The 15,600-nt window shown below is 44.4% G+C and overlaps 2 protein-coding genes across 2 annotated transcripts; one reads left to right on the top strand and one right to left on the bottom strand.

Annotated features, from left to right (window-relative positions):
* The first annotated feature begins 1,127 nt into the window (after positions 1–1,127).
* CTSZ (cathepsin Z) lies at positions 1,128–6,091 on the top strand. The gene is made up of 6 exons (XM_030963289.1): positions 1,128–1,325; positions 1,779–1,942; positions 3,526–3,705; positions 4,295–4,445; positions 4,643–4,805; positions 5,251–6,091. The coding sequence occupies exons 1-6, from the start codon at positions 1,183–1,185 to the stop codon at positions 5,362–5,364; spliced, it is 915 nt and encodes a 304-aa protein (XP_030819149.1). The 5' UTR covers positions 1,128–1,182; the 3' UTR covers positions 5,365–6,091.
* A 738-nt stretch (positions 6,092–6,829) lies between these two features.
* On the bottom strand, positions 6,830–15,364 carry NELFCD (negative elongation factor complex member C/D). Its single transcript, XM_030963478.1, has 15 exons — positions 15,299–15,364; positions 14,751–14,866; positions 14,477–14,586; positions 13,541–13,650; positions 13,130–13,237; positions 12,421–12,573; positions 11,512–11,642; positions 10,934–11,099; positions 10,152–10,286; positions 9,625–9,764; positions 9,324–9,438; positions 8,927–9,022; positions 8,610–8,750; positions 8,147–8,276; positions 6,830–7,741 (listed from the first exon to the last, which is right to left on the bottom strand). The coding sequence occupies exons 1-15, from the start codon at positions 15,362–15,364 to the stop codon at positions 7,707–7,709; spliced, it is 1,752 nt and encodes a 583-aa protein (XP_030819338.1). The 3' UTR covers positions 6,830–7,706.
* Positions 15,365–15,600: the final 236 nt, after the last annotated feature.

Here is a 15,600-nt window from a genome sequence, read left to right as displayed (position 1 = left end):
TGCTCCCAGATACCACAGCCCTGCCGATGGGCTTGAGCTGAGACCACAGCGACACAAGGCTTTTGTGGTTGCTGGGCTTTTTGTTGTTGTTTTTGTTTCTTTGGTTGATTTTTGGGGTTTTTTAACACTACCCCCAGTAAACATGCATGTGCAAGGAGGCATTCTGGGATACTATTTTTTAATGGTTTGCTTGGGAGGAGCTGGCTTTTCAGAGTAGCAGAGAAGATTGTTGAGAGGAAAGCCTATTCAGTTTGAGATAAGCCTGGCTACAGGGCATCAGATAATTTTACAGAGATCTGTGAATGGCTACCAGACGAGCTGACGCAAGTCTTAACTAACCTAGGCTAGCTGAATCACCCCTAAGAATGATACCAAAAACAATGCATTCAACTCACAGGCTCCACTCTTGCTCTGCTGTTCCTTTTGGTGCGTTGGTTTTCTGTGCCCATTTCTCTATTCATAGTGTGGAGCTAATAAACCTCAGGTCCTCTACTAAAAGTGCTGAAAGCCAAGGAAGAGAAGCTGGGAAGGGAGAACTGTCTGTGCTTTACTAAACCTGTTTATCAAACATGAAAACTTCTACCTAATGTATGCAAAAGAGACTGATAATCCATTCACACAGTCACTAGAAGCTTCTGCAGGAAAATTCGAAAAGTATTTTTAGTATTGACTAAATCTTCTAGCAAATAATGAACTTTCAGATGTTCAAACCCTAAGGAGCAGCCTAGAAAATGGACACAGTGTGTTCCTTTGCAAATTGTAGCATTAAAAGGCTTGAGAAATCCAGAACTTGGGACTAGGGAAAAAAAACAAGAACCAAACAAAAAAAACCCAGTCACAGTCGCTGGCCACAGTCTAGCACAATGCTGAGGTGTTAGGCCAAAGGTGAAGAAACCTGTGACAGGGCCTGTCCCAGATACAATCACAAGCCATGTGACCGAATTGTTGAGCTGGAAGCGCCACTGGGGGCTGGGACGGCGGGATCTGAGTTTGTTCCTCATCCCCAAGAGCTCCATCGGACTCGCTGAGGCAGCACCGAGGAGGGCGCGGGGCCGGCCCGCTGTCCCCGCCCGCCGCAGGTGAGCCCGGCCCGGCCCGGCCCGGCCCTCCGCTCCTCCCCTCCGCTCCCGCCGCCCTCAAACCCCGGCGCGGCCGCAGCCCGGCAGCCGCCGCTGGCCCAGCATGGCCCCGCCGCTCCAGCCCCTCATCCCGCTGCTGCTGCTGCTGCTCTGCGGCTGCCTCTGCCCGCCCGCCCGCGCCGGGCTCCACTTCAGGGAGGGGCAGCACTGCTACCGACCGGGGCCGCGCAAGGCGCCCGGCCTCAGGTGCGCTTCGCTCCCCTGTGCCCCCCGGCCCCTCACGGGTGGCACGGCCGAGAGGAGCGCTGGGGAGGGCTGGCCGGGCACAGCCGGGGCTTGAGGGGGTTCGGGGGATGTTTGGGGGTGCCCGGAGGGTTCGAGGATTTCGGGGGTTCCCAGGGGAGGTTCGGGGGTGCTCGGGGGTTCGAGGGTTTCAGGGGTGCCTGAGGGGGTTCGGGGGTTCCCGGGGCCGCTCCGGCCGTGCCGGGGTCCGGGGGGGCGGTCACGCGACCGCGGGGCCGGGGCGGTCACGTGACCCCGGCGGACACTCGCGGGCTCGTTATGAAACTCGGTGAAAGCCGTGGGGTTTTTGCCTTTTTTTCTTATTTATTTTTTATTTTATTTTTTTAAAATAACACCCGCCCGTCCTGCTCCGGGGGATGCCGGCGCTACCTCCCCGTCCCGTTCCCCCCTCCCCAGGACCTACCCCCGCCCGCACGAGTACCTGGACGTGTCGGCGCTGCCGCAGAGCTGGGACTGGAGGAACGTGAACGGGGTGAACTACGCCAGCACCACTCGGAACCAGCACATCCCCCAGTACTGCGGCTCCTGCTGGGCCCACGGCAGCACCAGCGCCTTGGCAGGTACCCCCGGGCCCCCCGCTGCAATCGGGAGGTTTTGGGAAGCAAAGGAAATTCAGCTTCAGGTTACTGACAGCTGGTATAAGGTGCTAAATCACTGCAGGGACTAACGCAGCAAAACCGAGGCTGAGGTGTCTGTGACTACACCAGAACAGTGGGAGTGCCCAAGCTGAAGGCAAGGAGGGTTGGTTTCAATAGACAAAGCAACCAGAGTGAGGCTGTCTCCACCTCATCCAAAGGCAGCAAAGGGGGAATGCTGGTGTGTGGTTAAAAACCTGTTTGCAGAAGGAATGTGGCCATAGCTCCTCCCAAACTGCTCTTTAGGTCCTGGGATAAGAGCTGGAGTTTCTGCCCTCCCCTCAGAGGGCAGCAGATGCAAAAGAGTTGTCAGGTCTCCTTCTGGTACCTCACTACAGCAGGGGCTCTCCAGCCATGCTGGCAATGAGGAAATGAAACAAGATGCCTCTTGTGGGATATTTGCTGCAGGAGCTCTGTCATTGCATGAACTGACCATCACAGCAGACACAAAACCTGATTTCAGCCTTTTTCTTAGTCAAGGGGAAGTAGTGGTTTGCTACAGATGGAGAAGTAGTGGCTCTAGAGAGAATGCATGATTTGCATGCGACAGCTTCGTGCTGGAGAAGCACCACTTGCACAAGGGGGGCTGTAGGAAAATTACCTGTGAAGGGGAAACAGCAAACTGGGGAGAAGGGGCAGACAAGGCAGGTGTGAGCAGACAGCAGGAATCATGCAGCATACAAGGATGTGGACAGGTATGACACCTGCCAGGATGGAGTGAAATACTGGGACAGTAAAAAACAGCAGCTTGCAGGAAGATTAGGCTGGGATGATAGCTCCTTGTTCTGTCAAGTTTATTTGAATGTTGTTGGTACTAATAGGATTTAACATACTACAGTGGCATCAGTTAAGACTGTTAATGCAGAAAAGCAGTTTATAAATACTCATCAGGAAGCTTTTCCGCCAAGTAAGCTTCTTGTTTCTGACAAAAGAAGGCAGCAGGGTGGTGGTGCCTGTCTGAGATGGCAGGATAACAGTGAGATGCTGGTGTAACAGCAAGGAGATAACTCTGAAAGCTTTCTCCTGCATTTAAACTGTCTCACAGAGCCAGCAGCCTGGGCTCCATGGGCTTATGTTTATGCATGAGCTTATACATAAATCTCTACTCCTCTAAAAGATGATGCTCAGAGCTGTTTTTAGATGTGTATTTGAAAACTCTTTGCTGTCAAAGTCAGGAAACATCTGGAAGTTTTCAGAAGCTGTGTATTGAATCAGAAGAGGTCTACGGCTCTACAAGGCCTAGGACAGATCTTACTCATCTCCATGTTTTTGCTGAGTTTTTAATGGGAAAACCCCTCCTAATGGAAACCCACAATAATAGCTCAGCCTCTGGTTTGAATTAGGTCACGCTGTGTTCCTCTCTGCAGACAGCAGAGCCTTTCCAACCACACGTGCTGCTGTCTGCCACCAGTGGCAGGTTCCATGAAGAGGAGACAGTTTCAAAAGCAGTTGCAATTTGTAGCCACCCACATATTCCAGCAGCAAACCCCAGTTTCTTATCCTTCCAGACCGAATCAACATCAAGAGGAAAGGTGCCTGGCCCTCTGCCTACCTGTCTGTGCAGAATGTCATCGACTGTGCTGATGCTGGCTCCTGTGAGGGCGGGGACCACTCCGGGGTCTGGAGGTACGCGCACGACCACGGCATCCCCGACGAGACCTGCAACAACTACCAAGCCAAGGATCAAAGTAGGGTGGCTCTGCTTTGCTCTAGGGTTTCTTCCCAGCTTTAGCAGATCTTAGTGTATTAAAAAAAAAAAAAAAAAAAAGTTTTGGGTTTTCGGAGTACGGGTTCCTGCTGTTTGACTGACAGAACAGGTTTTCTCTACGGGCCTGTGTGTGTCTCCTGCTCCAGACAGACAGTGTAGCACTAAATCTTGCTCAGGCAAGTTTGCACAGCTGAATTGTTTTAACTTAATCTCTTAAATCTGTGACACACAATCTCTAATGTACTGAAATATTTACAAGTGTCACCTCAAGCTGAACAAAGGAGAAATTTAACCTTTGGTCATGTATGACTGGAATGGTTTCTCTATGTCCTCAACAAAGTATTTATACCTGTGAAAGAAAGAACAGTAAATGATAATAGGGATTTTAAATGTGGTTTCCAGAAAATAATTGAGTTCACCAGAGAGGATATGTATTAATAATTACTCTCAAGTTAATAATTTCTGCCTCAGTTAAATGATAAAAGCTCAGTGTCCTGCAATCCCTTCACTTGAAGAAAAGCACCTTCCTGCAGATTATCTCCAGTGGTAATCTCACCTCTGTTTTGCAGAGTGTAAGAAGTTCAACCAGTGTGGAACTTGTGTCACTTTTGGAGAATGCCATGTGATCAAGAACTACACTCTCTGGAAAGTTGCTGACTATGGGTCTGTCAGTGGAAGAGAAAAAATGATGGCAGAAATCTACACAAATGGACCAATTAGGTAAAAAAAAAAAGATACATGAAACTCGGTGTACATTTTCACTCTAGCACATGTCAGCAGCTCTGCTCCAACATGCAGACTTTCGTTTGTATATAAGCTGAGATCAGAATTCAAAATACAAGAAAACCAGTTGGTTTTTAGCCAGGCCAGTGCCCTGATCCCCTTGTATGAAACCTCCTCTCTCTGTTTTCTTGCAGCTGTGGCATAATGGCTACAGAAAAGCTGGATGCCTACACAGGGGGGCTGTACACAGAGTACAACCCCTCACCCACAGTGAATCACATCGTGTCTGTGGCTGGCTGGGGAGTGGAAAACGGGACAGAATATTGGATAGTTCGGAACTCCTGGGGTGAGCCCTGGGTAAGGAGACATGGCAACACACTTTGGGCTTTGGAGGGTGGGGTTTGTCACTTGCAAAACTACAGCCTGTGGATATAAAACTGAAACTTGCTTTGAACTAGCCTACCAGTTTAAAAATGACACCCAGCCAATCTGAAGACAAGGATATTTGGAAGTTATTTGAGTAATAACTTTCAGCTCTATCCCAAATTCTACTGTTCAAGGACATGCAGCTTCTGTTATGGGCAACTGGAAATTGCTGTGAGTTGTAGGCAAAAATCCAGTTATGTACCTGGACTGGATGAGTGGGATGTATGTAAATTCACCCAAGCAGGTTGCCCTGTGACTCCAGGGCTACACTTCAGCTCGAGTGAATTCCTCCATTCACCACAATCACTCATATTTGGCAGACAGAATTTCTACAGCTGTGTTTCCTAATTTACAATGCAAATGAAATCCTTTACAGGGTGAAAGAGGCTGGCTGAGGATTGTGACCAGTGCCTACAAGGGTGGAAGAGGAGCAGACTACAATCTGGCTATTGAAGAGGACTGTGCATATGGAGATCCTATACTGCCTTGATTCTACATGGTACAGCTTTGTGTTTGGGTACTTTGGAAGCTTCCCAGCACAACCTCCTCTTGTTTAAAGAATAATAGCCTAAGACTCCTTCACAGTTCTGAAAAATTAGCCCAGATGCAACACACAATGCCTTCAAAAATACAGAACTGCCCTAATTTTATTTACACCTTGAAGTAATTCACCCATGAAGGAGTTGTCTATCTTGATGCACAGTATTAAAATCACACTGACTGAATCACAGGACCTGTACGTGTAAATATCTATTTTTTTAAGAATAAATCACGTAGATGTACTGCAAAAGTGTACTCAATATTTGGGTCTAGAGCTTCTTTTAAATTCTGTGACAGTACTGACCAAATATGTTGCAATGATGCAAAAGCCATGATAAGCTGGACATGATAAATCAAAAATATTAAACCTTGTTTGCTTGACCTCCTGGTGAAACAGTGGTGTTGGAATTGTTAAATAATGAAGTTGCTTTTATCCACCAAAATTATATAATGAGAATTGCTTTAACCAAAAGACAGTCTAAACACTCACTACTTAATTAGTCTTGTCTTTGCTCAAATTTCTTGCTTTAATATGTGATTGTACCCTTTTTGTCCTAAAGAGGCAAAACATAAATTGCCATAACCCAGAACTCCTCACTAATATAATAACTCAGTGCCATATCAGATGTTACTGCCTGGCATTGCTAACTGATTTAATAAACAGACTTTTTCTCTTACATGACTGGGTATTTATTATAAGAGTTTGTTAATACAAGTGTGTGGTTGTCTCCACCTGGATGCTGCTGCTTTCACTGGTCTTTGTTCATCACTGGCCTGATGAACAATTTTATACAGCACTGATGCTGGTTCAAACAGCAACTGGGTCTGAACAGGATTGTGTGACAGCACTGATCACAGCATTACAACGGGTTTAACAAGTTAAAAATCATCTACAGAGGAACTGTTTAGAGGAAGTGATACCAGGCAGAACACAGGAAAGTAAAAATAAACCTTGTTTAAACTGCAGGACACAGAGCAAAGTGCTCTTGATTATCACCAAGAGCTTGTACAGGGCTGTATCCTAAATTTATTTTCTGTAGGGTGAATTTCTGCTGCTAATTCTACAGTTTACTTAAATTACAAAAACTAGAGCTCAGGCAAATTTTAAATGGCGAGAGTTAGCTAGAATAATAGCCAATCTTTTATTCAAAGATAAGCAAGGAAGTTCAAAACAGCCTCTAGAGAAGCAGCTTTTGCCCTTTTCAGGTGATTTCCTTTTTAAATTTACATCCATCTGGACTTAGAGTTCCAGTGTCTTTTAGAAAGCAAGTTCTTCAGAAAACAGATGTACTTGGAGGAGCAAAATGTGCTTGTTCAAGAAAATTACAGTTTGTTTAAAAGTGAGGGGTGTAAAGAGGAATGCAGCCCAATGAAAAGAGAGAACGAGTCATAATGAAACTGAAAGACATCTCTGGAAAAGAACAAACACCTTTATTTAAACATCAATTATATTGTTGGGTGTTCTCCCACAGTTTGGCATCAGCCTCGACAGAGTAGAGATCAGTATAAAAACAAAGCCACAACAAGCAGTAATGAAATTTGGGCACACATTTCATATTTTGGGACAGTAATGACACGGTAATGAAACTTACCAGTAACATCTGATGCATCTATTTAGCAAAAAATAGATTCTGAAAGGTAACACAATCACACAGAATTCCTCTCTTAATGCAAAACTAACCTTGGCTGTTGCAACTCCTCTTGTGTTACACAAAACAGGTTTTTTGTTTTCATGTAGGATATTCAGAATTCTAATATCATGCAAAGGGGAGGAACAGACATTAGGGCTTTTGTGCTGCAGGCACAGAGCAAATCCACAAATTCCTATTTCTTACAACTTGCAATATCAAAGCCTAGAGCATTCAGGACCTATTCAGAGAACTATCTGCAAAGTGTTAGTAGGAATTACCTTACCCATTCTTCATATTTTGTTTATTACACAAAGAATCAGTGACAAATTTTGCAAGTTCTTTCAAATAAATCTGTTTCTTGCTATCAATCCTCTTCAGAACATAGATTTATACTGATTTGTGTAACAGAAAGACCTTTGGTATCATTCCATTTTCCAAATGACATTGACAGTTCTCTGATATGAAACACAAACACTCCTCTGGTTAAGAATTTCAGGGTCACCATGCAAGTCAAGCAAATGCCCTTCAGCCTTTTACTCCTTGTTTTAGGTTTGTTGGTTTTGTTGGAGTTTTTTTTTTCCCCAGTTTTAGAACCTCACAGGTGGAACATGGCAAAGCAGTGATCATGAGCTCTGGTTGCATTCTTGATGTTTTCCACTGCTTAGTTCATCACAATAAAGTTAGATTTGCAATGAGCTTAAAAGGAGAAAAAAAAAAAGACACCGTTCAGTGCATTACAATGGTTCTGATTTATATATTTGCATATGGATTTCTGCATTATGTAAATAATTAGGCTTTTAGAGTCTGGACAGATGTTTCTGGTTTAGGGTGGAGTATCATATTATGACAGACATCTTTCCTTCCTTTCTTTCCTTGCTGCAGTGATAGTTCCCAAAAAGCAGTATTTATCTTCACTTTCCCCACTACAACCCACAGATTCTTGATCACAGGAAAATTGCTAAACACAGGCCCCTAAAAGGGAAGTTGTCTGTGAAAACAGCTGGCAAGCATTCCTATATTTAGCAATCTTCCTCCTAAACATTATTTGCAAGTTGTAAGACACAAATGGAAGCAGGTGTGCAAGGAATAAATGTGACTTACCTATGAACTCTGTGACAGGATCATGTTCACCTTCTGTTTTTATAGTGCCTGCAATGCTTTCATTCTCCAAGATTGGAAGAAAAAGCTGTACAAAGTCTGAGGTATATGGAGGAGCAATCACATCGAGCACCTGAAAGAGCAGGCAAAAACTGATGATTCTTGCACTTACAGAGGAAGGAGGGACAATATTGAATTCATATACCAATCTTGGAAGCATGTAAGTAGTTGGATGGAGAACAAGAGGTCTCAAGTGCAAGTAATTAGTTATGAACTCTCTGGGTGCTCTATGAGTACCTTGTTACTGCCAGAAGTCAGGATCAGTAGGACCAAATCACATCCTGGTAAACACTGAGACATTGCTCAGACTCTGACCTGAACTTGAAGTATTTCTGAATATCCAAAACACATGGAACTGATTTTAAACTTGATGTCTAGACTTCAGTAAACAGTTTTTGCTGCTGACCTCTGTCACAAAGTATCTGATGAGGGAGATGTCGGTGTCCAGCTTCTCCAGGCATTTGCGGATGTAGCTGACAACGGGCAGGACGTAGCCCCGGCTCAGCGAGTGAACCATCCTGTCCAGGAGAGTCTTCTTCAGCTCCAGCTGGTGGGGAAGGGAGGGAAGAGCCAACACTTCAGAACTTGCCCTCAGAGCGTGCAATTTTTATTCATTCAGTATCTGCTGAGCTCCATTTTAACCACTTCTACATTAACCCTGCTGTGAGAGTAAAAGAAGTGACAGATGTGAAGTAACAAAAACCTGAATCCTCTGAGTATCACCTGCTCCATCACATCCAGCTGAGAATGTTCTGTTTCAAAGAGCTTGACAAGAAGTTGCAGAACTTGGGGATGAAGCAGCTGATGGCATGTACTGATCTGCAAACAAAACAGCAAAGTGAGATCCTCAGAACTGCAATTTAAAACACAATGCACCAGACAAGTTGACATTGATGCTCAGTGCCAGACAGAAATTCATTTAGAAAAGCATTCCATCATTTCTTTCTATAATGCCCAAGTTTTCCTGGCATAAAGAATGCTGCGCTGACAAAACCAAACAATTTACTCTGAATAGATTCATCGCTGCATATTTACTGCCTTACTGCAAATGACAGGCACTCAGTGTTACACAAGAACCAGAACTGTTCCTGCTCTCAGCACAGTTTCCAGACACTCTTACCTCATCCAGCAGTGCCAGGTGAACTGGGGTGTGATCAGTCTGCAGCTGGAAGTACCGTGGCTCTGACACTGTCCAGTCCACCCACTTCAACACCCCCATGGCCACCACTGGGAACCTACAGAGAGACATCACCTTAGCACAGCAGCATGAAAAATAAATGGAAGTTTTATTGGGAACCCAAAGTAATCTGCCATCACTCTCCAGTGGCACAGAAAAGCATGTTCTGCCACCCAAGGAGGACAAGTTGTGTGTGAAAGACAGGATTTATCAGTCATTAGAGACTCCCAGCCTCTCTGCTCACCTGATGCATTGATAGAGAGTGCTCAGTTCTGCAACCAGCTCTGATGCCCCTTTGTTCTCATTGCAACACAGATTGTGAACAGTCTCAATGGCTTTTGAGGTCGACTTGAGTTCATCCTTGTTGATGCTGACTCTCTTGTTCTGCAAAATTATTGCAAAGTTGGAATGCAAGAGTTGCAGATATCTTTGGTTATTTAAGGAGCTTGACCTGCAATAAGCCTAGGATTGCAACCTGTGTCTCAAAATTCAGACTCACATGCAAGTTTCAGAAGAATTAATTATGAGTGAGCTGAAGTACAAGGATATTTGCTTTATTTAATTCTCAGTGCACTCAGACTTTTGTTTGATCATCAGGATCTACAATTTTTAATCACCTCAGTTGAAGGCAGAAGCTTTTCATATTAAAATAATTAAAACTAAGCTGAATGTATTATTTTAAACTGAGTGACTTCACAACCATACATTTTCTTCAGCAGAGGCAGGCTGCTGCAGGTAAAAAAGAATATTATTCACAGAAGTGAACATTACCTTTTTCCACATCTCTACAACACTAGCTGCATATGCCAGTATGTGGATATATTTATGTTTGTGGTCCTGGTTGATCTTAGCACCTGGTTTAAACAAGGACTGCATGAAGAGGTCCAGAAATGCAGGCACTCGAATCTGGGAAGAGAAAGAACAGTTTATCAGAGCCTGAGAATCATGAGAGGTGACTAAGAATAGAGTTTTTGCATTTGATATACCTTGAACAAGATAAACACATTTTCCTTTAAGAGTACATTAAACAGTTTTCTGAAGAGACACAGACTTTTGAAAGAGTCTCTTTTTTTTTTTTCAAAGGAAAAAAAAGGAATCAGTTACAAACTATATTTCTAAAGTGTCAAAATCTTGCCTTTTCTTACCAAAACCCATGTTAGAACAATGCAGTGAGAAATGTTAAATGTGTAATTTAGGCCTGTTTATAACAAACTGCTAAAGTGGGCAGGGATTTTTTTTCCTGAATTTTTTTGTTTGTTTAAAGAATTAATTCCTCGCCATCTTTATCTTCTATGGAAATGTGCTTTAATTTAGTTATATGTAAAAACACAACTTGGAACGATTAAAAAAACCCAACAGAAGTACCAGGAAGCTGATGCAAAGCAGAATGCAAGCAGCAGCTTCACTTTTAGACATTACTTACAATTACAGAGGGACAAGTGAGTGCTAATTTAATTTTTGTGTCCATACAACACTAAGCACAAGGCACCCCATTTCTGAGTGCTTCTGTAACAGAAATAAGTCTCAGAGGTTACAACCAGGTGAATACTGACCAGTTCTACTGGAGGTGGGTCCATGCTTGTAAACATTTTGAAGAGGACAGTGATATCTGCTGGATTCAGAGCTCCTTTGGACAGCATTGCCCCCAGAGCCTGGCAAGCTCGGGGGTAGGAGGCTGCAGTACCCAGTGCTAAGGTGATCTGACTGGCATCGTGGCCTCTGCAGGCAGAGCAAACACAGAGTGACTTATTTTCTTAATTCAGACATTTCAGATGAAGTCTCACTCAGTCAACAGGGCATACTCTATGGGATGTAATGCCTTAGGGCAATTACAGAAACAGGCCTGTGTTTGCCTTGTTTATCTCCAAAATGTTAACATAAAAATAAAACAATATTTCTTAATAGACAGAAACATCAACAGAAACATCTTTGCTTTTCCAGTTTCAGGTCTCTGTGGTACAGGACACTGAAGTTTTCTGCTGTCCCACTTCTAGCCCTGCTACAAGACCTGCTCTGTTGCAGCTAAAGATTCTCCTTTTGCTGGTGAAAGGTGATGAAGGACGAGCAAAAGCCAGCAGGGTTTACAGGCTGTGGTGGGCTCCATTTGCCTGCTCCCACAGGTGCCACTCACTTCTCGTGGGCGTAGCGCTGAACCTCCTGCGCGATGCGTCGGACGGCGGAGCCGCCCTGCTCCTCCTGCGCCAGGATGGACATCATGGACTGGGCAAAGAGGTAAGTGTGTTCCCCATGGCACACCATCTTCTGTGAAAGCACAGCACAAACCTCAGCAGACAGCAAGGAAACAGCCCAGTGGCCTTCTGTGATTACATTGCCGTGAAAGCAAAGGGGGGAAAAAAACAAACAGCAAAATTGCGAAGGAAAAAAAAAACAAAGCACAAACAAAGCCCAGACCCCAAAAGCCAAGAGGAAAATACAGAAAAGCACTGACACCACGCAAGAAGAAATTTCTGAATTGAGAACTTCATTTTTCAAATTCCAAAACTGAGAGGAAAATCCATTTTACGTATGCTCAGTACTTTCTCTGCAGTATTTGAACACTAAGAGAAGTTCAAAGCCAGCTGAAAATGATTTTCTGAGTAGTTCTACATTTCTGAAATCAGAGTACAATAATTGTGCTGTTTCACAACACTGAAATGCTGGGTTGATTCAGATGGCAGCTTTCACACTGATGTTGATGATAAGAGAATTATTTTAATTTGCCAGGGGACTGACAATACTGATCTTTAGATCTTGAAGTACATGTTAATGACAACAGTTCTACCTCCACCTTTTCACAATCCATTTAATAAATATAAGAAGTGTCACATAAGCAACCCAAAGAATTCTTGGTCACAGAATGACCAAAAAGCATAAATTTGTGTTTTAACTCAGATACACCTTCTCTTCATAAGCTTTCGTAGGACATCAAGATTGGCTACAATCCCACAATGATCTGTACCTCCTAACTGGAAAGCAGAACACTTCTTTTTCCACATAAAAAGGGAAAAAAAACCAAACAAAAACCAAAAACCAAACTTACAGCAAATTCAGGGAGGTTTTTCTCAAGGTTTTCTTCTCCTCCATCTAAAATTGTTGCCAGAGATGTACGCAGGACTCTGGAAAATACTTCTAGTTGCTGACATGCTGTTGAAACACTGGTTATTTCCCCTTGATACCCAGCATCAGATATAAGCTATAAAAATAAAAACATCACAGAAATCTTGTGTTATTTACATTTCTATTTCTGATATCCTAACAAATCTAGAAGAACACAGAGAATTTAAATTCCACGTCTGCATACACTGACTGGAATTCACATTTATATTATAGTTTACAGAAAAGGAAACCAATAAAGATGCAGCAAAAATAAATAAAGCACAATAATAAAAAATGTAGCAGAGCCCACCAAAATATAACATTCTTTTCTTGTCACAGAACATACAAAACTGACTGAGATGTTTCACTACACCAGAAATCTAGCATTTTCAAACAGAGATCACAGGAAAAAAAACAAAGAAAAAAAGAGAAGAACCCCACACCTCAACAGAAATTGAAAAAGCAGTACTTCAAACTGGGAAATTACACTTATTCCAATCCTCGCAGCACAAGTCCTCCCAAAAAGGTGTACTTTTACTAATTAGTATTAGCAGGAATGCATAAAAGATACAAGCAAGACCACAACTAATATTTGATGCCAGAACAATTAGCCCTCTATGGATATTCTGACTCATTAGATTTAAGCATAGTACCTTCACAGTAAAATTAAGCATTAAACAATCAGGATGGGCTTCTGCCAATTTGTAAAAAAGGTCTCTCCACGTGGTGTGTGCTATCATTTGCTCAAGCCAGGCTGGAGTCTGAAAAGAAGAAAGAAATTTAAGAATGTCTTGCTGTCAGGATCATAAAAAGCAAGGCTTTTACCTCCCAGCAGTCCTGTGAGCTGTTCTACAGAGCTTTATTACAAAGGAGGATGCATTCCAAATTTCCGAGCTCTCTAAACCTCTGAGGACTCCAGTCAGACAGAGCTGGTTTTCTGAAACCAGTTGTTCCTCAGCCAAAGAGCTTTGAAGATTCCATTTCCCTTCCCTTCACCACTCCATCAGATGAACGTGTGTAGGAAGGATCCTCTGTAGGGACAGCACCAGGGACTGCATGCACACCTCTCCTTCCTCTGTAAAGATGGAATCTGCTTTCCGAGGGTCGAAGTGCTTGATCAATAAACTCTTCAAGTGGTTCTCCACAGTCTCCTGAACCTGCATTGGCTCAACACCTGCACAGAAGGAACAAAACACTTGGCAGATGTACTGCAGTCCAGTGGAACACAGCAGCAGCATCCCACATTTTCCAATGAGAACACACACTACTCCAAAATTTATCAGCATAGAGAAGACAAGAGGAGAGCCATCAGTTCTACTACTGAGGCACACTGATACAGATTTACAGATTTTCCACCTCTTTTTCCTAAATACTGAACTGTTTAGGATCTCAGGTCACAACCTTCCTCTTTCTCTCCTCATCAGACACAGAAAAAGGAATGCCCAGGACTGTTACTGGTGTAACAGCAAAATGCAGGGGTGTCTTAACCACAAAAGGGATTACCAGGGCTGGGGCACAAAGCCACGTTACTACACACTGAAGTTCATCCTTGGCTGAACCCATTGGTTATCAGTAGCTTTGATAGTATTCTACAAAATAACACACATATAGAAATGGGTAGTTCTACATTTTTGAAATCAGAGTACAATAATTCTGATCATGTAATAACAATTACGTAATTAATTCCACTACAGGATAAAAACACTGCTTATACTGCCTATATAACAGCACCCTTGCCCTTTGAATGAAATTAAAAAGAAGCTATAATTTATGCAGCTGTTTCAACTATAAAACCTTTTATAACACAGTTTGTTGGCCTTTCCTCAACATATTGCATCATTATTCTCCAAGTGGAATAAACCTATTATTATAAAGGATTTAGCCACATAAAGGATGACAACTTTATAACAATCCACTTCCTGTGTATGAACAAATTTGCCACAAATTCAGATATTTCTGACAGAATACAGACCCAAAATACCCTGTATCTTGTATCATACCTGTCTGAATGAGCCACTCTGCCAGCAAATTGACAGTCTGTGCCACCGCAGTGTAGTTTTCAGAGAGGAGCTGAATAACATTCTCTGGAGATCCTCCTGCTTGGAAATATCTGATGAAAGGATTACAAAAGAACTATGTGAGTCATATTACAATCAAAAATAAATAGAAGTCTAAATTTAAAGGGAAAACAACAGCACCATTTATAGATTTGCACACATTTCCATATGAAGTGACACCTCTAACACACCATAACAAACATCAGGTCACACTCACCTCTTTAACGTGTTAAATATAGACGGTTCCATTATATAATCGGGCGTTGAAAATTTCTTCAGGCACTCCTGCTGCACTTCGGCATCATCTTCTCCCTCCCCATCCTCATCATCTTGCTGTTCACAAGCACAGTCAGGTCAGCCTCCCTGTCCCGTCTCCCCCCACACTCCCATATTCAGGCTCCTTTTGCCCACAGCAGCACACACACCTGGGCTCAGCACCGCAAGCGACCTGCACCCCGACAGACAGCGATTATTAACGGAGAAGGCACAAAAACCCGCATCGCCTTCCCTGTTTAACCCCAGGGCCCGGGCCCGGCGCAGCCCCGAGCCCTGCCCTCACACCCGGCGCTATCGCCTCAGCCCGGAGCGCCCGCGGGGGAACGGGAGGGCCCGGGGGACGCTCCGGGTCCCTCCCGGGGAATACTCCAGGAATGCCGCGGAGGATGCTCCGGACCCAGGGGAACGCTCGGAGTCCATGCCCAGGGGTTGCTGCGGGACACGCCTGGGGCTGAGGTCATCCCTGGCCCCGCTCCCCCCGGCGCTCACCGCGCCCCCGTCCGCCTCGCTGCCCCACTCGGGCGCGCTGCCCTCGAAGTAATCGGCGTCCTCCATTGCTCCGGCCCGGCCTCCCCGCCCGGCGGCCGGAACGGGCGGAGCGCCGCGGAATGGCGGCGGCGGGGGCGGGGCGGGAGCCCGGCATGGCGGCGGCTGAGGGGCCCGTGAGGGCGGGCCGGCTCTGAGGGGAGGCGGGCAGCTGGCATACACCCCTCAGGGGGAAAAGAACCAGTGAAATGTAAAACCAAACCAGGAAATGTAAAATCGAACTGCCCTGCAAAGCCTCCCAGCGC

This window comes from Camarhynchus parvulus, chromosome 20 (assembly GCF_901933205.1).
Source record: "Camarhynchus parvulus chromosome 20, STF_HiC, whole genome shotgun sequence".
In the NCBI taxonomy this organism is placed as follows: Eukaryota; Metazoa; Chordata; class Aves; order Passeriformes; family Thraupidae; genus Camarhynchus; species Camarhynchus parvulus.
This window is presented reverse-complemented; position numbering and strand designations above follow the sequence as displayed.